This window comes from Nestor notabilis, unplaced genomic scaffold, assembly GCF_000696875.1.
Source record: "Nestor notabilis isolate BGI_N333 unplaced genomic scaffold, ASM69687v1 scaffold5037, whole genome shotgun sequence".
Classification (NCBI taxonomy): domain Eukaryota; kingdom Metazoa; phylum Chordata; class Aves; order Psittaciformes; family Psittacidae; genus Nestor; species Nestor notabilis.
The window spans coordinates 90,777-114,950 of NW_009934993.1; the positions used below are offsets into that span (position 1 = coordinate 90,777).

Below are 24,174 nucleotides of genomic sequence, written 5' to 3' on the forward strand. Positions count from 1 at the left end.
TGCAAAATTGTCACTGAGATATTAAAGAAGCTGTTACAAAGGCACAGAAGAAGTATAGTCATGGGTGTAGTGTTGAAAGGCGAATAGCTGGTTGGAGGGGGGGGGGACCTCAGTCTACAAATCTGATGTACTTGCCTGGTTCTTATTGTTCTAGTGTCTTGAGACCTTCGCAGCCTACTTTCCTTAAAGAATGGGCTATGAAAACTGTTACTGCTGTTTTACAGAAGACATAATTAGACGCACAGAGACTAAGCATAAAATCATGTGAAAGAGCACAGCTTTGAGTTCAGGTTTCCCCGTGCCTAAGAGTTGAAAGCCAGCCCTTAGAGTAACGATTCAAGGAGGGCTGGAATGAAAAAAAGGAAGAATACAAAAATAGCATTTTTAATAAACGTTTTCCATTTGTTTCCTAGAAATAAAGAGAGTCAAAGAGGCAGAAAGCAATGCCTTAGGTGATTAGAAAGCCTGTGCATATACCCAGGCTCTGCAGATGTGCATGGTGTTTTCCAAGCAAATTGAAGATCCATTCTAAGCAATCAAGAGATTAGTAGGGTCTGTGAGACACTATAATGAACTGCAAGGTGCCTCACCTGCAAACTTTACTGGTATTTTCTTTTCCAGACTATCCTTGGCATTCAGTGTGAGCTACAAAAGCAACTCCGAAACTTCATATCCTTGGATCAACTTCCTATGACACCCAGGTATAGTGATGGCAAGTGCTATGAGGGAGTGAAGCAGCCGAGGTTTGCAGCTGTTCCTTCAGTATTTGGAAAAGGCATCAAATTCGCTATAAAGGATGGTTTAGTGACAGCTGACATCATAGGTGTGGCTAACGAGGACAGCCGGCGCATCGCTGCCATCCTCAACAATGCTCACTACCTGGAGAACCTGCATTTCACCATAGAGGGCCGAGACACGCACTACTTCATCAAGCTGGGGTCTTTGGAGGAAGATTTGGCCCTCATTGGCAACACCGGAGGACGACGCATCTTGGAGAACGGCGTCAACGTCACGGTGTCACAGATGACTTCTGTCATCAATGGGAGGACTAGACGCTTTGCTGACATCCAGCTCCAGCACGGCGCACTCTGCTTCAACGTTCGGTATGGAACAACGGTCGAAGAAGAAAAGAACCATGTGTTAGAGGTAGCCAGGCAGAGAGCTGTGGCTCAGGCCTGGACTAAGGAGCAGAGGCGGCTGCAGGAAGGGGAAGAAGGTATTAGGGCATGGACAGATGGAGAGAAACAGCAGCTTTTAAGCACCGGGCGGGTACAAGGCTATGATGGATATTTTGTTTTATCTGTGGAGCAGTATCTCGAACTTTCTGACAGTGCCAATAATATTCACTTTATGAGACAGAGTGAAATAGGCAGAAGGTAACAAAGAAAATCTCTGCCTTTGCGTCACCAAAGACTGCCTGTTTTTAAACGTAAAATGGTTTATTGTATTGGTTTTTCTAGATCAGAACTCTGTATATATAAATATAGAGGGAAAAAAACATATCCAACTGCCTTTAAATGTGACAGAAGATGGTATTTTAATATTGTTCATTTAACTCTTTGAGAGATGACAGTGACGATTTTTAGTTCTTGTGTGGCAGTATTCAAAACCTTCAGAAGCAGAGTCCTGACGGCTGAGCAGCGCGACCTGCGCGCGTCCCCGCGGGGTAGGGCAGAACACGCTGTGCTCTGCCACCTGCTAAAGAAACACAGCTTTTTTGTTGTCGTTGATTTAATAATTCACCAGTTATTTAAAGGGTTACGGAGCCTGATTCTGTAGCCCATGTTCACTGGGTAGTTTTTATCCCAGTGAGATCTCCCAGAAGTTCAAGGGATTGCATACAGAAACCAGACTGTGTATGGGAACTTCGTAGTTGCTCACCGGCCCCACACATGTCATTCCTCACAGCTATAATCTAAGGGGTATTCTAATCTGGGAAACCCAGTTTGTATTGGATACAGTACGTAAAAGATTGTCCCTAAAGGTCCATAAAAAGGCCTTTAGCTTTGCCACCTCTCAGTGACGAATCCCACATTATGTCTAATTTTGCATGTGGGGGCCTCTCTCCCAAGGTTTCCCTTGGCACTGGGTTATGCTGGAGTCCGGCAGCACACGTAGAGCTGCTGATCTTCCTGGAGGAGAGGTGCAGGGTGGCACCATCCTGATGGGCTTCAGACGGGTGTCAAGGGTGTCCAAAGAAGAGCTTTGCAAGCACTGTAGTCAGCTGGAGTGTCTCCACTGACATCAGTGTGCTCTAGGGTGGGCTTTAACACAGTGCTTTCAGGACAACCCTCGTTGTCCAGCTGGGAGGGCCCACACGGTGCGGTAAGGACAAGCCGTGCAGGATCAGTCCTGTCTGTAGTCATTGGGCCAGGACTGTCTTTTCACAGATCATTTGGAAATTGTAGTGTCATTGGGTTTAGGCATCGTGTTTTTTTCATCTCAAATTAATAATCCTGTTGTATTACTCATTTTTTCAAGTCTGAAGAATATCGGTGGGTTGGGAGTTGGTGAACCTAAGTGTGGATAGTGAATATGTTGATAAACGTGGACTCATTTCGGGGATGACTCTTCACTTTTCAGCTCAATATCTAGAGCACATAGAAAAGCATTATATTGCATGGACAGAAATTTTTATTTCCCAAGGTATCATGCGCTGCTGGCACAGTTATTTCATAGCAGAGTAGGTGATCCTTCCTTCAGCTTGTCATTTCTAAAAGACCTGATTATTGGGAGGTGGGGAGGGCACACAGGGAGGGAGGGACGGGAGAGCAGATTTCCTATACTGACTTTCAGATGGAGCTAGAAGTCTTGTAATAGAGCCTGTGTATCCGTAACAGTGATGTTATTGCACATTTCTTTCAAAACAGACATAGTAAATATGTTGAAACAATTTCTGCTCATATTACTGAAGCCAACAAAGTGCTTTCTTTGTCTTTCTTCCCTTCTTTTCAGTTTTCTTTTTTTCCCCTTGTTTTTGGGCAAGTGGAGCAGACTGTACCAAAGTTAAGAGATGAGCCTGAACTGGCATCTGAGACCTGAACCCCCAACAAGGGGTTTGAACTCTGGTCTCGCACCATTAACATCTCTTTCCAGACTCCTTCCGCTCCCCAGCCAGAGGGAACTGTGGACCAAAATCTGCACATCCACATTCTGATCAGGCTCATCATTAACTAATGGACAGAATTGGGAGCTGGCAACATCTGGGTTTGACAGCTCTGATTTCTGTAATTTTCCATACAACCACGGAGAATTTGAATACCTCCACACCAGCCTAAAAACGGACCTTCAAATCCTCGAGCCTCTAATACACTTTTAATCAATGGAAGAATAATTTATGAATTGTATATAGAGAGTGCATTCATAAACGTGACGATGTATTTTATCACTGATCCAAGATGTCAATATTAGAGTCTATTTTACTTATATTTTAAGCAATTATACTTTTTTGCAATTCACTAATGATCATTTTCAAACTGCTTTAAATATCCATTATAAAAAAATATTGGAAGCTATTAGAATTACCTTGAACTGTGCATTTCTAGTATGTAATACATATTTAGTTAGCTTGTGCCTTTAGTTTCTTAAAGTTACATTTGTATTATATGCAGGAAATGCACTTTGTATTACTACAGCTGTGTTTTTTAATACTGCCTTGATTACTGTTGTTCTCATATTATGCCAAAAGGTTGAAGAGTGAAATGTGTTGCAAGTTTGTCAATGAAAGTACATTTGGCATTTTCCCAGTTCCTAGGTACAGTCTAAGGTACATTTTTGAACAATATTTCTTATAAGAATATGGTTGTATAAAGAATCACAAGACATTACATGGCCCGGTTACAGAAGAAAAAAAAAATAAATACCTTCATCATAACAGTTTCAGACATTTAGGAAACTAAATATAAATGTTGCATTGAGATGACAGTGCTAAGGAAATGAGTTATTACTGAAGGAGCACTGGAGACTGAAGTAGCTGCACATGGGCCAAACAGCAATGATTTGTGAAAACTAAGCAAACAAATAGCTTTGGGCCACCTTGGTCATGAACAACCTGAGATGGAGGCAGGGAATATATCAGTATCCTTGGTTTTTTCTTTTCCCCTGGTAGTTAGACTGATTTCTCAGTGTTGGGTTTTTTGCAGTTTTCCTTTTTTTTTTTTTTTTTTTTTTTTGGTATTATTTTTTATTTTGCACTACAGCATAGAGACCCAAATGACAAAAAGAGAAATAACGGCATGGAGAATTTTACTGTTACTCAGATCAGATAATTTGATGCTAGCATTCTGCACTGCAAACAAGGTTCTGAAAAAAAAAATATAAAATAAAACAAAACACAATTGCACACTATCCTGTAGCAAAGTATCTACCATGCAAAATACATGCTATATTTTTTATGACAGCCAAACAAATAGTGTGTACAAGTACTGTTTCCTTTGCTTTCATATTTATTTAGCAAATCTAGAACATTTGAAAGGTATAAATATATATATATATATGGATATCTATGTAGAACATAGCTAAATAAATATATATGAACTGGTCAATGTGCAACTCGGTATACACATCCTAGCTGTTTGGTTTGAGCATTGTCCTCAGCTGTACAGGAGACAGGTAGACATGGCCTCCCTTATCAGCCACGATTGCTCCCACAGCTCTGGGGTCCCAGCCCTGCACCCTCTGCCCACCAAGCCCCCCTCTGCCTTCCAAGGTGAGCAACAGCAATGGGTGCTGCTGGAAGCCAAGGTACACTTCCAAACGGGAAGGTGGTTTAGGCAGAGGAGCTCTTACTGTAGCCCGAGCAAAAAGAGATGGGTGGTAGCTTGCCTGGGGACATTCGCCATAGGGCAGCAGATCTAGCACAGTGCCACTCGGATGAGGCTGCTGCTGGCAGCCCTGAGGGTTTTCCCTATCAAATGCTGACTGTTATTTAAACCTCTCCTTGATACAAAACATACCAGGTCGATAGCACCCCAACTGCCAGAGGAGTCACTTCTCGGCAGGAACTGGGAATGGTGGAGACGGACTCGCTGTGGATTTCTCCGGGCATTTGTCACCTGCCATTATTTGTCTAAGGAAACATGTTTGACAATTTCTAGTCTTTCCTTAGATCTCGTGATGGACTTTAGCCTTTTAATAAATGTTATTATATCAGATCGTGTCCTTGACAGTATTTTACTTGTATGAACCATGATAAAACATTAAAATCTTCATACTCTTCAGGCAGAAGTGTCAATAAACAAGAAAGAGAAGCATAGCATACAATATATGTCAAAGTAATGTTCCTTTTAAGCTTTCTCATCAACAGTAAAAACGTTTACAATGTATGCCACGATCTTCAGTTTCTGTCTAACACCAGTTAGAGGTTCTGATCTTACAGAAATTGTGTTATAATGGCCTCAGCCTCGTTGCTAGGAAACAATAGATCCCAATTTTTTTATTCCTGCTCTAACTCCTGTGCTGAATAGTGACTGGATACTGTACAGGTCTATGTTATATGGCTGCAGTTAAATGGTCTGATGCATTTTGCTCTGGGTTTCAGACCAGAAGCATGCATTTTCTACAAGAACATCCCAGCAACACGCTGTAAATACTAAAAGTTAATATATTATGTGTCGATATTTGAAAAAGAAAGTACTTTGACTATTTCATTTTTTAAAAATAAAGGTGCAAACTGATGGCGTGTGACCTTGTCTTTGTTTACACCATGTATTTGGGATATTCTGGTCATGTCAGTGAAAGTTGTTTCCATTCATCTAAATAACAGCTTCACCTAATATTGGTTGATTCAAAAGCTGGGGGGCAAGGGGTTGCTAGCAAGATTTAATTTTACTTCTGATTCACCAAAGTTCATGGATATAACTCTGCAGTTTTCACAGTTTCTGTGCACAGGTTATTACATTTCATCAGAATAAAGGGGAGAGAGAAAAAAATCTGCTAAATGCCTTTGCACTTGCAAGAACTGAGTGGGTGAAGTCAGTAGTGGTGGTAGGGGATGAGGAGCAAAGTTTAAGTACTTACATGTTCTGTAGAGCTGCCTCAAATAGATGATGATGAATGATGGTGCATCAAAAGGGTGCACGTGAGGAAAAAGAAAATTCCCAGCATATGCAGCAGAGAGGAGGAGACAGTGAACCAGAGGGGCAGGACGAGTGTTTAAGGCTAAAGGAGAGGTTATGTGGTAAAAAACAGGTTGGAGCAGCAGGGCTTTGTAATAAGAATGTGAGGGTGGATGCTGGAAGAGCTGTGTTGCATGGATAAGAAGGAAGCAAGGCCAAAGGGGTGCTCTCATAGAAAAGGGAAGAAGGTATTGATTCCTGGGAGAAGGTATTGATTCAGTGCTGCGGGCGGTGTGTCATGCCTGGAGTTGGGGAGTAGAGAAGGGCTTAGTGGAGGGAAAAACAGAGCTGTGGCAGGATTAGTCACTGCAGAGGAGCAGCACTGCCTTTGCTGGGGAGAAGGCAGAGCAGGGAGAGCCAGGGCAGGGACACAGGGTCCCTGCAGGGAGCTGCACAATCCACTGTCAGAGCCAGGGCTGCAGCACCCAGCAGAAGGGGCGCAGGACGGTTAGGGTGGGACAGGGCAGAGTAGTGTAGCAGCGAGGGGCTGCATCCCGCTGTGGCTGCAGGGGTGGAGGGAAGGAAGAAACAGGTAACATAGACATTACCCGCTAAGTGATGCCCAGAGAATGAGGCTGCTGCTCCCTAAAAGCATCTGTAGCTCTTCACACCTAAGTCAATGCACGAAATCTATATCATTTCCATATTACTCTTCCTATAACCAAGCATCAGCTCCTCGTCCCACAGGTACCTTGAGCCTTTTTCCTGTTTCCACCTTGTTTAAGGTGGAATTTACCTTATTTAAGGTGAAATCTACAGCAATTCCAGACCCTTGGGTACCCAAAAGAAACAACACCAACAAGCCTCTGTCTTAATAATTTACATTAGAAACTGAAACAACATTCTCAGCTTTAAACAGAAATGGCATCTTTCAGCCTGTTTTATGTATCTTTTAGAAGAACAATGCACTTCTGGAGTCACCCATAGGCAAAGCAGTTCTCTTCAGCTCACTGCACTGCAGAGCGGATGAGCAAGGAAACAGCCCTTGGGCAAAGTGCTTCCGGCTACATTTATCCCCACCACAGTGAAATCACTTGCCAGGGACCATTTCCAAGCACGTTCTTCCTTGCTCCCAGAAGAGGCCAAGTAAACCAGGAGTCTAGACCCAGCACTTAGCAAGCAAAAGGGGTCTCCTGAAAAGCCTGAGGGCACACAAACTCTGCCAGCACCCAACGTGTCAGCTGGCTTTAGGGAAGGATGCTTTGCAGGAGCACAAAGCTGGAGAGGAACAGACAGGGACCAGTCACTGCAGATCTGCCACTGCATGAAGGTAAGAAAGACCCTTGTTTCAGCCAACTAGCATATGTAACATGGGGGCACAGAGCAACACATGCACATACAGTGTGTGACCGGTCGGGGGGGGGACACAGAACATTTCACCATAAATGATAGTTAGAAACTGAGCAATGAGCTGAAATTGTCTCAACTTTGCAACATTATTGCCTGCCAGTCCCTGTTACAATGGAGCTGTTTATTTACTGCCTTTATTCCCACTGCTGGTTTACAAGGAACTTGCTGTGCTTCACAGAAAATGTTTTATTGCTTGCACTGTCTCTCTCTTACACACACACACACACAGAGCCACTTACAGGGAAAGAAATAAAAGGTAAACCTTTCAGCCTTAGCAAATGCTGCTTGGAGCATCCTAACCTTGCAGAATCCCGCACTTGCAGCCCATTAAGCTCTGTCACTCTTCACATCCAGCTTGTCTTTAGTGAGGTGAAAACAAGGCAGGATCCAGGATACCAGCAATTAGGTTTTTTAATACACTGGTGAAGGAGGCATCCCCATGGAAGTATCTTATATGGAGATTCAGAGAGAGGCAGCTGCTGCCTCAGGAACCACCACCAGTCCCATCAGCGCCTGCCTCTGTACCACCGAGCCATGTCCACCACTCTTTCGCCGCAGTGCAGACACAGTACTGTCTCCTGAAACAAGAAGGCTGTAGGACATCCAGTCTGTTCAGAAGTGTTTCCTACTGTCTGCCAGTTCAAACAGGACGGTGCCATCATGCTTGTTAAACCCCGAGAGTAAAAAGCACGTACTCCACATACCCTGGTAGCCACTTACTAACCCTGCACAGCTGAAGAGTCCTGTAGATCCAAACCCCTCCTCCGGCAGGAGCGCGGAAACACACACGGATAGGTAAGGAAAAGCAGAGAAACTGTCACACAAAAATAATTACTTTTTTTAAATTGTATGTAGGGGTGGTTTGTTTCAGGTACAGGAAACATCTAAAAGCAAAACCGATGTTCTCCACATTACTGGTTGTTCTCAGTTACTCAGTGCATTGCTTAAGCTTTTGATTATTTGTACATTTGTACAGACTACAAACTTTGTACATCCAGGCAGTGGTGGCCAGTTCTGATGCGTTACAGGGCAGAGCATCTGGTGTGATGGGAAATCAGTTAGCAGGGATCCTCATGGGGTCACTTGAGTATCTTCAGGAACTGTATGACTGACAGACACACAGCCCACTCAAGGCTTTAACGTAAGCAATTTTGCTAAGGCTATAGGAGGGGACTTGCTCATCTCTGAGCAAATGACCAGAACAAAGCAAACCAGAGTCGAAAGTGAAGTAATGTAAAATTAGTAACTAGTTATGAATCAGGAACTTGATTTATACTTGAGAGCACAAAGAGAAAAAAGAAGATATTACACTATTTAGTATTGATGTTTATTATCTTCTGGGGGGGGGGAGGAAAAAAAGAAGAAGAGAAAAAAAATCCCCTAAAGTCAAAACACGCCGAAACTTTAAACTCCTAAATTTTGAGTTAAAAATTCTACGACATACACATTCTGCAAATGTTACAAGAAAACTCATGGAGTTGTTTTAACTATCATATGAATCATTCTGTTCTAGAGCATGGATGAGAGGAGATACTGGAAGATATGGTTATGTCACACCTGGGGAAACATCTTCATGATGGCTGCAGGTGGAAGTCACGGCCTTCATTTATCCCTAAGAAAAATAACCACAAAGATGAAAAGATGAACACTGCATAAAAATGGACAGATCAGAAGGTTCATACCTACAAGAGGGAGGGTGCTGGGAAGGGAAGGTAGCTACTGCCAGTATAGCATTCAGGAATACATACTCAAAATCCATTTTCTCATCACATTGACAGGCCCAATCCCTAATGAGCACCTGAGTGCCGGCACTTCAATCATGTGGTAGCAAAGTTATGACATATTTCTGGCAGTGCCACCATGCTAGCTAGTTCAGGTCAGAGATGAAAAGTCTAAGACCTCCATCCCCACCACTCAGCCACAGCCAAGCCTCCCTCTGCCCCATGAGTACCAGGCAGGTATTTGGTTTCATGTGGTTGATGACGGGGTGCTGTAGAGGTGTTATGATGCCTTGGTCAGGCTTCTGGAAGGCCGAAATGAGGTTGTGCACTTTCCGAAAGTGCCTCCGGTGGACGCCGGGCGCTGTCTGCGAAGTCAAAGGGTGAGAGGTGAGAGGAGATGCTGGATGCCGAGCTCAGTACCAGGCTCCGGGCACTGGCACAGAAGCCTTGTCCCCAGAAATGCACACACACCCCACAGGGAAGGAGCCAGCCCTTCACTTGGACCCCCTGATGTGCCAACCTAAACTGAGTTGATGAGCCGTACTGCTCTCCTCCTTCCCCTCCCTGCACTAAGTGTGGTTCCAGCTGTGTGGTGATATAAGGTTGGAAAAGGGACAATTTCTTAATCGCTGCAAGAGAAACCCAGAGCCTGCAGTGCTTATTAGACAAATTCCCAAATGATCTTTTGCTGTTTCTGACCCTGATTTATTGCAGCCAGTGATTTAACCTCCAGCCTGGGGTTTATCAGTAAGATACTTCTGGCCTGGAAATAAATAAGACAATCTAGAGAGCTACCTGGCACTTACTTACTGAGTCGCCGTAGTCCTTATAGCACTCAATTCAGGCACGGACAGAGTCTTTTCACAAGCCTTTCTCTGAGCATTCAGTACTGGTTTATGTGTTCATTGAGTATTCTGTCTACTTCTTTGCAACGGCTGCAGCAAAATGCTGCCTATTTATTAAAAGTGGAAGTTTTTCTATCTTCCTACATTAGCATCTTTTCAAACACTGTGAAATAAAACTGCCTGCTTTTAATAAACAAATCCAACGTTTCTGCTAAATCTTTCAGGGCATTCTCATGACAAGTCCTCCCCACCAAAGTCATGGGAGGGCAAGCATAGGTCCTGCTGGCATAGTCCCATCCGAGGGACCCTGGTCTCATCAGCTACTGTGGGCTGAAATCTTGCCTCCCTGGCACCATCTGGAAGCTTTGCACTGGCTGGGATTTTACCAGTGCTGTTTTAATTTCCCTGTTTCCTCCTTGAAAGATGGGCACCACCTGAGCTTGTCGGAGTCTAACCAGCCCCAGGGAAGGAAGCAGAGACAGGAAAGCACCAGCTGCAGCTGGGGCCTGGTTTGGCCCTGGAGGCACATTTCATGGGGACAAGTTGGATTTAGGCTGCTGTTTCTAACAGCTGAGGCCAGCATGTTCTTAGCAACATTTACTTAAGGGTTCCTGTTTGCTTAATGGAAGGCTTGGTATCATAGGTCTATAGGTAGCACCTTTACTTGCAGAGGATGTATTGAGAGGATGTACTGGGAGTCCTAGTCTTTCAGGACACCTACACTGCAAAACACAAAGTTTGCCTAAAATACAGTGAGGAAAAACCCAAGACCCACGCACAGGAAACCAGTGGAGGTCATGGGGAAGGAGATGTAGCAGGCCTATATAACACACCAAACTGCAGATTATCTGAGGTCAAAGCAGGCTGCATCCTTGCTCAGGGAGTTATTATCCTCCACAGGTCCCTGGGGGTCCCAGCATCCTTCCTGAGACACCAGTGCTCACCCTGGCACACAGGGTGCACTACCACCCCCAGCCTGCCCCAAAAACCCTCCTGCTTGGGCAGTGCAAATGTACAGCGTGCTCTCGATGCCTTAGAGGAATGAATGAGCAAATTCTTCCTGGATACCATTCCCAAGAGTAGCACAGATAATTATTTGATCCTCACTCACAGGAGTCACTTTTACTGCCCAGTCTGCTTCTGAGTAACCCCAGGAATTAGTTTTGTCTTCCAGACCACTTCTATTCTAAGAATGTCCAAGGAATTAGGCCTGTCTAGAAGTTATTTAATGTTTGTAATCAATGTTCATTAATGCGCAAACAGAAAGCTAAGTATGAATTAATACACAGAGTACATCCAAAGAACAAGACCTTCATAAAAGAAACACAGGTTAGCATTCTGATTCCATCAACCCAAATAGTTGTCTGTATTGCAAATGGTGTTAACTCTACACTTGAATTATCAGTTTCTTATCAGATGGGTGAAAATACATTTTGTATCAAGTTTAGCCACCCTATATATGTTTTGCACCAATGATGAATTCATCTGGAGGGAAATTGACTTTAAAACACCATAGATTGAAAATAATTTCCTCAAATATTCTGATACTAATGATATATGGGATCATTGGGACCAGATTGTGCTTGTCAAATTATAAAAACACAATATTTTTGCCACTTAAAATGATGCAAAATAATGCACTATTGCATTATGCAACAGCTGAAATGTAACAGGGAATTAATTGATGATTTCAAGACTGTCAGACATGGCACCAAGACATCTTACTGATGGGCACACTCAAGATCGATTACCTTCGATGAAAATCAGACTATGAAGAAACATGAATAATTTTAATATATTTCATTAAATCAATATGAACATCAAACAGGATGTAGAGATTTTCAGAAAAGGAAGGAGAAGTACACACCTCAGCACACCAGGACCCAGTTTCTGTCTTGGACAGTCTGTAGGTATAAACATAACCCTGATGCCTATGGGAAAAAAAATATCAACAGGTATTTAGTACTCATTTCTACTGTCACGTCCACAAGAGGCACACTCTGTTGTGTGGGAGCCAGCTCTTCTGCTAACTGTTCCTCAGAAATAAATTCACCCATAAAGGCACCCGAGATGCGGGTCAGAAGCTACTGGGTTCTTTTTGCATGAGAAGAATTGGTCTGACTCAGATCTAGTTTAACAATTTCCAGTTATTCCAAGTTAAGTGATGCTGTTTTCATTCCTGCCTCAGCATTTCAGTTTATTTTTCACTGACCTCCTTTTACTGACACACACCAGACATACCTTCCCTGGAAAAAAGAGGAGGTGGATTATTGGAATACAGTATTACTGAATTGTGATTCATTTAAATGCAGATGTTCCCAGGAGCAATAGCATGAGTGTAATTTATTTGGAAAGCTAGACCCACAAAAGCAAGCAAAATTACTCTTTGCCTTGCCCGTACATTTCTAATCCTCAAAAACTGATAAAGGAGACTTACAGGAGTGTGGAGTCTTCCTTCTTTCTAAATCTGAGTCTTTCAAGAATAACACAAGACATACTTGTGTCCAGACTCAGTCTTGCTTCTCTTATGAACCCAACACAGTGAATGATTTACATGGTAGATTATTATATTGATATCCAAAAATATACCTCAAAAGCAGAGACAATACTAATTCCATGGTTACAACATTAGTTTAGATGGTATCAGATAAGAAAGTTTGTATTTCATATTACATAGATTTACATAAATACACAGCAGGTTTTTAGGGACCATTGTGTATTTCAGTGTCAATCCTTGTTCTTAAGAAAGCAGAAAAATACTGTATTTCTTTCCAATTATGCACAGTATTATAGTAGTTACTACAGAATAGCAGAAACCATCAATGACAGAGGCAGCATATGATCGCAATTACTTACGCTCTGTGTCATGGTTCCTGGATAAATTCTTGTTGAAAAGTCATTACAGCAACCTTTGCAAAGCAATGTCTGATATAATTTACCCAAGCAGGAAGTTGTTAACAGTTGTCATACTGCTACAACCCCACAACAAAACTGCCTGGTGTGATTTGTGAGCTCTCCCCCGACTCTCAACTCCCACTGTGATTAAATACAGAGGAGGAAGACACAGAGTTGTTCTCTCCTGTCAGAGCTGCTGCAAGGATGAACTCTCTAAGACACTGCCCTCCTCCTCGTGTATGGAAATACGCCTGACACTGACCCGTAAGCCCACAACTTCGTCCAACTCTTCATGCTAACAAAGGGAGTGTTGTCCCCAGAGAGACGACATTCCACCTGGCACCAGCTGGACATGAAAAGTGGCTAGCCATGCTCACTGCATGGAAACCTATGGAGGAAAACAGCCTCTGCAAACCCATTTCTTCCCTCAGCAACTCAATTGCTGCAGTCTGTCAGTTCAGGTGTGAACAACCTACTGTGGCTGCCAGAGCAGGGAAGGACATGGAAGGACAATGCTGTTGTCCTGTCGATACCATGGCACAACAGTCACTGGTGTTTGAGGCCACAGCTCAAGCCCAGTTGCTTAAAAGCTCATCCCTCTAAGCTACTAGATATGTTCATGTTCAGGGAATCCAATGTCTCCATTAGGGCCCTTAGACAAGCTCATACCATCACTTCCTTTCTTAAAACCTCCGAGAGCTGTGCCTACATTGTCAGCTTTTCATGAGTAGCTGATGTTCACATTAATCTTTTCTTCACAAGGGGCTTTCCTGCACCTATGTATGTAGCATGACAGCCAATGTATGGTTGCTGAAAGTAACATTGTACAGCCCGTAGTGTCCCCTCTCTTTGAGGTGGGTATTTGACCATCCCCACAGTGAATCTTTTTCAAGCCTCAAACCCAACAGAATCACTCTGTAAAAATCTAAAACTCACTCTCTTGCCCCCTGTTTTTAATAACACACTGTGCATTTTACCCATGCTTGTTCTTGGTTGTCCCAAAGCATTCCAACTGCTTCAGTCTCTTTAAAATCTGATTTTTCCGCAAATGGCTCAGTTGTCTGGAAAACTACTACCATCTGTTGTTTCTTTCATCGTTTTGTCTACCTAAGAGATTGCATGGCTTGAAGTGGTTGAGGGACCGTGGTGCTGCCCTGGCTCTGAAATGCCTGATGGCTTTCAGCACTTTGCCAGAAGGGTTTACTAAGCTAGACAAATTGAAAAATAGAGGTGAGATAGGGTAATAGTGAGGGCCAAGGCAGGGTGAGGTATAATATAGGCACCTATCTCCTGCATTATCTTAAAAAGCCCACTGTACAATATTTCAACCAAGCCCAGAGAAAGCAGAAAGGACAGCTCAGATTAAAAACCCATGAGATAGATAGATACAGAAAAAGAAACAAGAATATGGGAACATGGATGCAGTGTGGAGAACAGGAGGAATATGACATTACAAGCATAGCCTTGTGAGGGACAAGTGAGAGCTCACCACTCACCTGTCAAATGTACAGTTCATTTCCAGAGGGGGAAAGACTGAAAGACTTGAAGAGGTTCACTGCTGCAAAACACGACATTGTCTTCAGTTCTTGGCTCTGAAGACATCAGTAAACACAGTCACCATGTAGCTGGGAGATGGCCCAGGACCACCACACCTGCTTCTTCAAAGGACATGCACAAAGGGAGGAGGATGCATTTTGCTAAGAAGCTGAACAGCTAGATCTTCCCAACTAAATATTTTCCACTGGGATCCTTGTTTCCACTAAACGAATTACAGCTCTTCTGATAAGTACTCACCCACTGAATATGATCTTATCAAAACTTTCTGTTAAGCAGCAGGAACTTACTTCATTACCACTTCAAAGTGCTTTTTACCTTCCAAGTGCAAGTGACAGGATTTTGATGAGCCACGTTCTCCCGTGAGAAAGGTTTTTATGATTTAAACTACTCAACATGAGATCAGTGTGGACTGAAGGAAGATCAAGGTGTTTTTCTTAAAACAAAAATTAAGTACAGAACTTAAAATTGAGATCATACAGAACATTTCCTCCCAAAGAGCAAAACATGTATCACCAGGCAAAAGAAGGTGGAAAAGTGCATTTACTGGACTTTAGGTCTCAGGAGATGAGAAATTCCTCAGCCACCATGAGGGGACAGCTCAGATTTCTACATTTTACTAAATTCAGGGCAGAAAAAAGGCTCCTAGTGTGACACAATGCTCCTATATGTGCCGTGGCCATAAAGCTGAAGTCAAAACACAAACACTTTGTGGCCTAGGCATGCTGCTAGTCTCTTGGAGCATCCCACACAGCTTACGCTTTGAAGCCATTACCTGTTCAGATGTGGGACAAGTCCATCTCTCAGTGTCCTGAACTCCTCTCTCTGGTGGACAAAATCAACAGTAGATGGACACATGTCACTGAGAGAAGGATTTCAGACAGCACTCTTACAGTGACACCGGCATACCAGCATATCTTCTAGAAGGACTAGCTCTTGACACCCAGGCAAAGATCTGACGAAGGGCTCCCCCATCCCTTCATCAGGGCAAGGACAGCCACAAACCTCACTCATTGCAGAGCTCCTCTTTGATGCCAGTGAAACTCAAGGTACAGGAGCAATTGTGAATTAACAGCCTGATGAATGAGGCCCTATAAATTTTTGATCAAAGGCAAAAAATACCAAAATGGTGATGAGAGAAAGCAGCAAACAGCCATTGCTGTAAGGAAAATATTGGACAGCACTTACACTTTGGTCATCACTGATGATATTTTTATGTCATCCCACTTATTTTTTCATCTCCATAACAAAGGATGTGTTACACCAGCTGGGAATTGCACTAGCACTGTCTCTGGTGCAATGCTGGGAAAACTTTGTTAAAGGGGAATCTAGAAAAAGTTGCTGTTACAGGAAACAGTCCACTTTATAATATAGGCTTTTTTCTTTATAGCTATATAATTCCTCCCGAAGAGCTACAAAGTCATCATTCACAGATGACATACTGAGACAGCATCTGTCTACCTGTCCTCTCCACTCTTCCTCTTCAGCTGTGATCAGACTTGTTAAAGCTCCATTTGCTTTAACAGGTGAATAATTACAATCTTCTGCACCATTGAAATAGCCAGAGGATATTAGCAGCATGCTGCAGATTAAAATTAACCGTGACATTTCAGCTGCATAGTATATTTTAAAATAATTTCCAAATGTTTTGTATCTCAGTTGGGAAATTTTATTAAACTAATTTGTATTCATTCCTGGGTTCAAAATGGAACAAATATAAAGGGAGAAAGACAGAGAGACTGGAGAAAGCCATGTCAGCAATAAATTACATCAATTTCTTCCTCTTTACATAGCTTTCTCTTCTGATGTCTTTGCACAGCTTTTCTTACCTGGTATATTTGCATCCTGACCTTACCTTGGAATTTCACTTTACAATATTGCTTAAGAACCAGACAGTGGTGTGGCCTACAAAAAGTGATCCTGAGCATTATATTCTGCCCACTCCCAGTCTCTTAAAACTTTGCCACATTTCAGTCTTTCAGGTTGAAATTTTGCTTCTTAGGTGTTTGCCTCAACCTTATTTAGGGATAGAGAATGCAGAAGTGCCAGAAAACGGGATATGTTAGGCAAAACAATGCTTTTCCCGTGCATTTATATTTGGCATCTTGGAAAGGAAGATTGGGACTGGGTGGGGTGGATGTGGAAGGGAAAAAAAGAGGACCTGCGTCTATGCAAGCTGGGCAAGGAAACAGCAGTGAAAATTGAACCCTAGAAGAGAGTAAGACTACATGAATAAGGAAAGGGATATACAAAGGTGAAGCATGAGGGGGCTTGAACTGAGAGCAGCACAAAATGCTGGATGGGTGGAAAATCTAGGAATAGAAGATGGGTGGTTTGGAAACAGAAGATGTATGAAACAAGGAAACAGCCATGCAATGCAAAGCAATACAAGCAAAGCCAGCAGGTTGTACAGAATAACACTGAGTAGTCTCAAAATCCATACCTGTTACCCTCACATTGGGAACCAAAGAGATACTGCAGACATGAGCCTCCTGTATCATAGTTTCTCTGGTGTGAAACAAAGTTAAACTCTTCATCTTACAAATTGAGATAATGCTTAGAAACCACTTGACACTACGGAGATGAGTACTATAGGAGAGGTCCTGGGGTACTTTCAGAGTAGGGGTCAATGGCACACAGCACATAACATAATGAGAGGTCAGGTTGCTGCTGCTTCTGTCTTGTCCAGAGGTGTTTGATGTAGGTTGCAGATCAGCTCCTGAATGCCTGGTCTGAAGACCAAACCTCAGGTTGCATCCCAGTGGGCAACCCTGGCATGGGCACCACAGGAGCTACAGAGGTGGGAGATGGCTACCACACAGCCAAAACTCATGAGGTCAGGGGAATCCACAGCAATGCCTGGGAGCCAGCACATCCCACATGTATGTTCATCAAGATCTCCCCTGCCCAGAGGACCCCAGAGCTGCATGGCCTCCGCATGTGACAGAAGTGACAGCTGCCAACATGATGAAACAGTCAATCCAACCACTCACTTCAACTTCTTTCTTTTTCTTCCTTTTTTCTTTTTTAATTGTTATCGTTCTGCTTGGTTTGTTAATCACAGAAAGGCCAAAAAGTCCTCTTATTTAATGTAGGAGAAAATCCTATTTACGCTTACAGCTCCTCACTCTGTCCTGGAATTTGTATTTTCTGGTTGACAAGCAGCTTGGTTCCTGCTTTATTTAGGTCTCAGACATACAATCAAGGTACAGCAACTTAGCAATTACCACCCATCAGCTAACCCATGCTGAAGAAATAGCATTCACATGGAGATGATGTGCGAGCTACAAGCTCTATGTCAGCAAGAGTGAATAAAATAGTCTAAATCAGTGTTTACAACATCTTAAAAGCCCAACAGAGTTACTGTAGCTTAACTCACAGCAGTGCTCTATACACGCCCACTTGAGTTTACACTTCTGTCATTGATTCCCCTACCAACACTTGTGGCAAAAATTCATCCATGAAACTGAATCAGTAACTAACATCAGCTTGCCGTAATGCTGTGGCATTATAAAACAAATGTACTATTTTGATTTTCTCTTCTGAAATTAACAGAAGCCTGAAAGAGCATGTCAAAGCTTGCGAAATGTCTCTGAATTTATGCACAGATTTCTGTGGAAGATTGTCCCTACTTGAACACTCCAAACCATCAGTAGAAATGCCACCGATTTACCTAAAGAGCGAGTAGCCTTTCTGAGCAGGGTTTATGTTGGTCTGGTATGAAGCAACACCAGCCAAAAGCAATTCCTCAAAGAGGAATTTCAAATTTAGAAATAAAATGAGAATTTATTCAAATTTAAGATATTAAACAGAAGGAAATTACTTTATGGTGGGCTAGTTACTAAGCTTCATGAATTACTATATCCTCCAAAATAGTATCTCACAAAGGCAAAAACTCATGAAATAAGATTATATCTGGTGAAATCTCTTTTATCACTTTAGGCAAAACTCACAAGAACTGCAATAGATAAAACACTATCAATAGCCATGTAAATGTTACTCTTAAGTATTTCTATGAAACATTTCCTGTTTCTCTCAGAGCAGGTAGGTGCAATCTAACCATAAAAATCCATGAACCTGAAATCACAGCTTCAACTAAATCCTCAAAACCCAAGCCTACAAAATGAGGGTAGAGTTAATATAGGTTCTGCTGTCTAATGGTTGTACCCATTCTGTCATTTACAGATTCATTAGTGTAGCAGCTACCCACCATTCAGGCTGTCTGCCTTTCTAAAATCTTTCCAGGGAAAGCCATTGGAATATCTGAAGGCCATTAGCCAAGTTATTCTCAACAAAGACATAGCTCACTGATTAGCAGGGAGCTCAAATACTCACCTCAGTAGAATTTACCACTGTGCTGCAGAAAACTTTCTTCAAAGCTGAACATAGTGCTTGATATTTACAATGGCATCCCTGAACTGAGGGCTTCCTCCTCAGAGAGAAGCTTTTGTTCCAAATTACATTGTAATTGATGATTATGTGCAGTGTTATAATAAACGCAATTATTCTGCCACTTCTTTCAAAAATATTACATAGGAAACAAAAGAAATGCTAAACTGAAGCTAGCTCATGATCCTGCATCACACCTTGACTCTACAGCTGATACATCTGCTGCATCAGAAAGGTTCAGCACATTGCCTGAACTTCTGCACTGTGGTTACGGTGACAGAAAAAATAGCACACATAAAATCTGATAGGACTGCAGCCATCCCTGTTGCCATTGCTGCTGCTCCAAGAGCTCTAAACAGATTTCTATCCCAGCTTTTGATTATTCTCCACAAATTGAATGCAGCACGGTACATGAATGGCTGGTTACAAACAAATAATCTAAGCATACAGTTTGACAAGTGTGTCATGTTTACCTTACTTAAAGGTCTGAAGCAACTACTAACATACCAAGTATTTTCAAGCATATGAATTTTAAGACCCAAATTACAAATGCTTTATCTTTGCCAATTCAGGCATGAGCTGCTTGTTTCTGCATGTGTGCTCATACATCTGTAAAGGGAAGTGATGCTTTTGGCACTCTCAGGCATTTTATTTATGCATTTTCCAGGCATAGTTTAAGAGGCTGCTTCTCAAACTAGCTGCCATTACTGTCGCCTGTGTCCCCCACTGACATTAGGAGTGGTGCGCACAGAGGACTTCTGAGGGTGCTAAAAACACCAAATGGGGTATTGAGCCAAGAGGGCACCAGAGCAGTAAAGGAAGCTCCCTGGAACAATCAGGTTTTGATACTAAAACCCTGATGTATTGCATGTACTGTCTAACATGTTTACAGGTAATACCTGTACATTTTTTAAAGCATATGCATTTTCTTCTGGCCCAGTTCTCAGGAACAGCAAAAGTCGTCGCGCTTTTCAATGCAACCCTAAAGAATTTCCAGGACACACTCAAAACTTGATGAACATCCTTAAAGTACATACTATCAATTTAATAATATTCACGCAATGACGATCTTGGGAGAATTCGGTATTAAAACACTTCGACAAAAACTGCAGGCAGCACCTCTGTAAGAGCCCCAGGGGACACACTGGTGTTTGGTTGCAAACCAAAACCTTTCTACTCTTCTATGCAGAGTTTAATTGTGGTCTCATATATTTATGAAAGTGGGTTCTTAGTGCTTTGCCACAGCCACACCAAAAAACAGGCTTTCTCTGAAGGCTTGCAGGCATGCCATGTGCACACTGTGACTTCGGACAGCAGAAAGCAAGATTCAAAGAAGAGAAGACAATACTTCAGGAGAAACAGAGGAGAGAGAAGCAGAGTTTTCTAGCCAAATGTTCCAACAACAGGGTCCTGCCTGCCGCAGTTACCCATCTCTGTAGGTCAGGTTTTATGCTACTACCTGTCTCTTTTATGCTTGCCCTGTAAAATCAGTCACAAGGGATTCATGAAGTCTTTGACTCATCTCCTTTTCAAAGGTCAGGGCTCCGCTTTTTAATTGGAAAAGCAAAAGGTGAATGAGCCTTATCGTGAGCACCGGTGCCCTTCTTAAGTGTCTTAGGAGGCTCAAAGACTGCCAAAATATGTTGGGGGTTTTTAGGGGTGCTCAGGGTGGGAGGGTGTGATGGAAGCGATGGCATTACAAATTAATGCAGTTGCTTGGAAAACAGAGATGTTGTTTGAGCCTAAGAAATGCAGTGGCAATCGCAGAATTTTCCAGTTGCCATACCTGGAGCTGGAAGTGCAGAGTGGTCACCTCTGTGAGTTCAAGCTGACGGCAGTATTGACATCTAAACATTTGTTAAATGATTCTTTTGAGAAGTGTTTCTTTTCATCAGAAATGTACTTTTTGATTTTGACAACTCCTCCTTTCCCTCATGACAGAGAAAAAAGAAAATCCTTAAGAAGGCTTGGATCTGGAAAGCTGGGGGGTTTTAGATTTGGATTCTTTTATTTCACATGGGAAGCACAGGGAGAAGGTAAAGAAGACAGACCAAATATGTTTTGATTTTGGAAAACAGGACTGTTTTTCTCTTTTTCTTTTCTAAGAGAAATAGCAACATCACTTGCAGGATGAAACACTTTCCCTTCTGTTGGAAACTGTCATTGGAAAGGTGTAAAATATTTTGTTTAGCCCTGATACGTATTGAAATGTATCTAATGACCAAACAGCTTTGTCTTCAGTAAATATGTTTTGCCTAATGTTGATATATCTAGGTATTACTAGAGTGATTTTCAGCATGGATTCTGAACCAAAATCTAAATTTCTGGATAACTTTGTTATTCCTAATAACTTCCATTATTTACTTAGAAGGAAATATTAAAAAAAAGTGGAGAAATACTTTCTCTTTTACTTTTCTTCTTTTTTTTCTTTAGCAGTGAATACAGCAGCAGCATGTTTCTTTCAGTTTTTAGCAAAGCTCTCATGCACATATATGCTTGCCATCTGTTTCATGTCCATGCATGATGTCCAGAATGGAATTTGGAGGGCTGGGTCCACTGCTTTATTTTGCTAAAGCCAGGCTTAGCATCCTCCACTGAACACATATCTACATCTGTTGTGCCTTCCCTACTTGCTCTCCTGATCTCTCCACTAAAGTGCTCTGCTTTGGCAAACTTTGCCTGTCAAAGCATTTCTCTAGTTTATGGCCCCCATTTCTTTCAACTGTCATTGCTATCTTCAGTGTGAGACGATTTCCTGGTACCTTTATGATAACTGTCTCCACAGTTATTGTGTTATATGCTTTTTATCCTACCTCCTATTCCTTACATAATGCTCTGAATTGAAATATTAAGAAGCATTAGAACCAAGGGTTAGCTCTAGCATTTTTCAGCCACCTTTCTGTCTGTATCACATCATATTCATCATAACACTTTTCATTTAGTTTTTTGTCTGGATTTACACAAGATGCCATTGAAACTTTCCCTTATGAAAAATGTATTGAGGATACATGTTCTATAAGAAGTCCGCATAACATTCACCAGTAAGATTTTTTGCTTTTATACCTTTGCTCGTCAGATATATATGTTTGAACACAGCATAACTCAAAGACATGAATGGCCTGTAATTTCCAGAAACAATTAGGTAGGGTTACGTTTATCACTGGCGTGTCTTGTCTTTTCTTCCAAAGACTGTAGAGCTTCACAGTTAGCAACCCTTTCTGTTCTTCCTTTTTTAATATATTTTATTTCATTCATAAAATTTCTTCCGAAAGACCTAAATTACCACTAATATAGCAAGAAATCCCAACTGATTGTGTGCAGATGACAGACCTCGTTACATATCTACACCCTGATTTAGGCTAATGATGGAGTGATTTTAGGATTCTCTATTTTATTCCACACTGTAACATTCTGCCCGACCCTTTCTCTAATGCCTTAGTGTTTCACCTGCACTGAATGACTTCTGAGTGTTAAGGAGATATATCACCATTTCCTCTGATGGTTATTTAAAAGAGATTCTGCTTTTATTGCCTATTCCCATCACAGGAATCATAGCACTCCCTACCTCTTGCTAGGTCTAGTCCATTTTCAAGATGCTCAATCTGCTTCTTATTTCCCATTTTTCAGCTAGCTGTTAAGGTATTTGTTAGCAGTAGCACCTACCTTGGTTATCATGAAGGAAAAAATACATCTTCTGCCACAAAGATCTACCCTGAAAAGAAGGTTTTATATTTCTGGATTGCCTATAACCTTCTTGCATGCTTCCATTTACTGGTCTGTAATAGGTGAATAATAATGATCACCCAGGGTTTAATTACATATTGTTGGAAACATATTCAATATATTTGGGGAAAACCTGACTCAGGACTTTCCTGGTTTTTTGCCAGGTACCTAAGTGTGCTCTGTTAGCTAATTTTATGCTGGCTCTAAAATGGTTTTCTCTTGTATTCCTTCTCCTACTGAAGTAAGGCACAAGTGTCTGTTTAGCTGTGGTAGACACGTCTGTGTTCTTTTGAGGTAATGGTACTTCATTGGACAGCATTATCTCTCAGGACTTACTAGACTTCTGCTATTGCCAGAAGTAGGGTAATTAAAGTGCCTCATTAAAATGAGGTCCTGTGAGTATAAAGTCCCCCAGCTTTCTCAGGGAATCCTCTCTACCCTCTCTCTGACAGACCATCCCATCAGATCTTTCTCCTTTCACCCTATTTGATGAAACATTACCACTTAGTTTGTTACCCATCAGTATTTCACGTATTTTACAAGTAGCTTACTGTCAGCCTGACTGACAGCATCCCAAAGCAAAGGCACGTGCTGGATGACAGCAATCCACACTACCCTTCCCAATGACAAGGGATGCCGGGGATGTGGCTAAGCACACCCATGAGCACATTAAAGAAGCAGAAAGCAATAGGATTATCCAGCACAAAGTGCAGTTGCCCGTCTCTTCTCCATAGCCCCTTGCTTGTCTTTCCTATGTGTTCCACGCCTGCTTTCCCTTTTCTTCTGTGTCTCTAGGAACCATAGGCTCTGCAGGGCAAAATCTGCTCTTCTTTGCTCTGCAAAGGACTCCCAACCCCTTCTGCATCCCTCCTCCTTAAGTCAAGATGAAGGACCCAAGAGTCTCACGCGTCTGTAAATGGTGATATTACAACATATTTTGTCACCGTTATGTGGGAACACCCCATAGTGTGGACACGAAGGTTGGAAACCAGTTATCCCCTGACCAGCCCATCCCAGCACCCTGCTCCCAGCTCCACTGTCCTCGCTGCCCCGCTCCCCTGGGCAGCACCCCGAGCAGCACCCTGGCACTCACAGCACACAGAGGCAGTAGGCTCCCGGGATGCTCTCGCTGTCCCGCAGCAGGTAGCTGCCATCAGTGCCCGCCGCCAGCAGCAGCTTCTCCCCAGCCTCACGGGAGATGCCCCCATGGTAGATGGGCAGTGCATCCATGCCGCGGCTGCCTCCCGCTGTGGGCAGCTCTCCCCGTGCACGGCGCTGCCTCTCGCTGCTCCTCAGCCGTGTGCTCCCCTCAGCATCTCCATCTGAGTGGCAGATGTAAACAGGATGTGTTCACACCTCTGAAGCCTTTGCGCAAGGCAAGACAGCGCTGAGGGAAGAGTGAGGAACGAGCACAGCTATTTTGTGGGTTTTTTGCTTTACCCCTTTTTGTTTTCCATTTTTGCAAGCGGTAACGTCCTGACGGCATAACAGCTCGCACACACGGGCGTCACTTCACTGCCCACCCCACACAGTGTGGCTCCCTGTGACACCATGAGGTACACAACTGCTGTGGGGCTGATG

General features: G+C 42.7%; 2 protein-coding genes across 2 annotated transcripts in view; one reads left to right on the forward strand and one right to left on the reverse strand.

Annotated features, from left to right (window-relative positions):
* The window catches only part of TENM1 (teneurin transmembrane protein 1), a 91,275-nt gene extending 89,699 nt beyond the window's left edge, over window positions 1–1,576 (forward strand). The window contains exon 20 of the mRNA XM_010017600.1: window positions 622–1,576. Within this exon, the coding sequence (XP_010015902.1) occupies window positions 622–1,380 (759 nt within the window). The 3' untranslated portion in view covers window positions 1,381–1,576. The remainder of the gene's footprint in view (window positions 1–621) is intronic.
* A 7,461-nt stretch (window positions 1,577–9,037) lies between these two features.
* Window positions 9,038–23,823, reverse strand: SH2D1A (SH2 domain containing 1A). Its single transcript, XM_010017599.1, is given in 5 exon segments — window positions 9,038–9,078; window positions 9,418–9,432; window positions 9,435–9,552; window positions 11,900–11,963; window positions 23,687–23,823. Coding segments are annotated over 5 exon segments (375 nt in total).
* Between the last annotated feature and the right edge of the window lie 351 nt (window positions 23,824–24,174).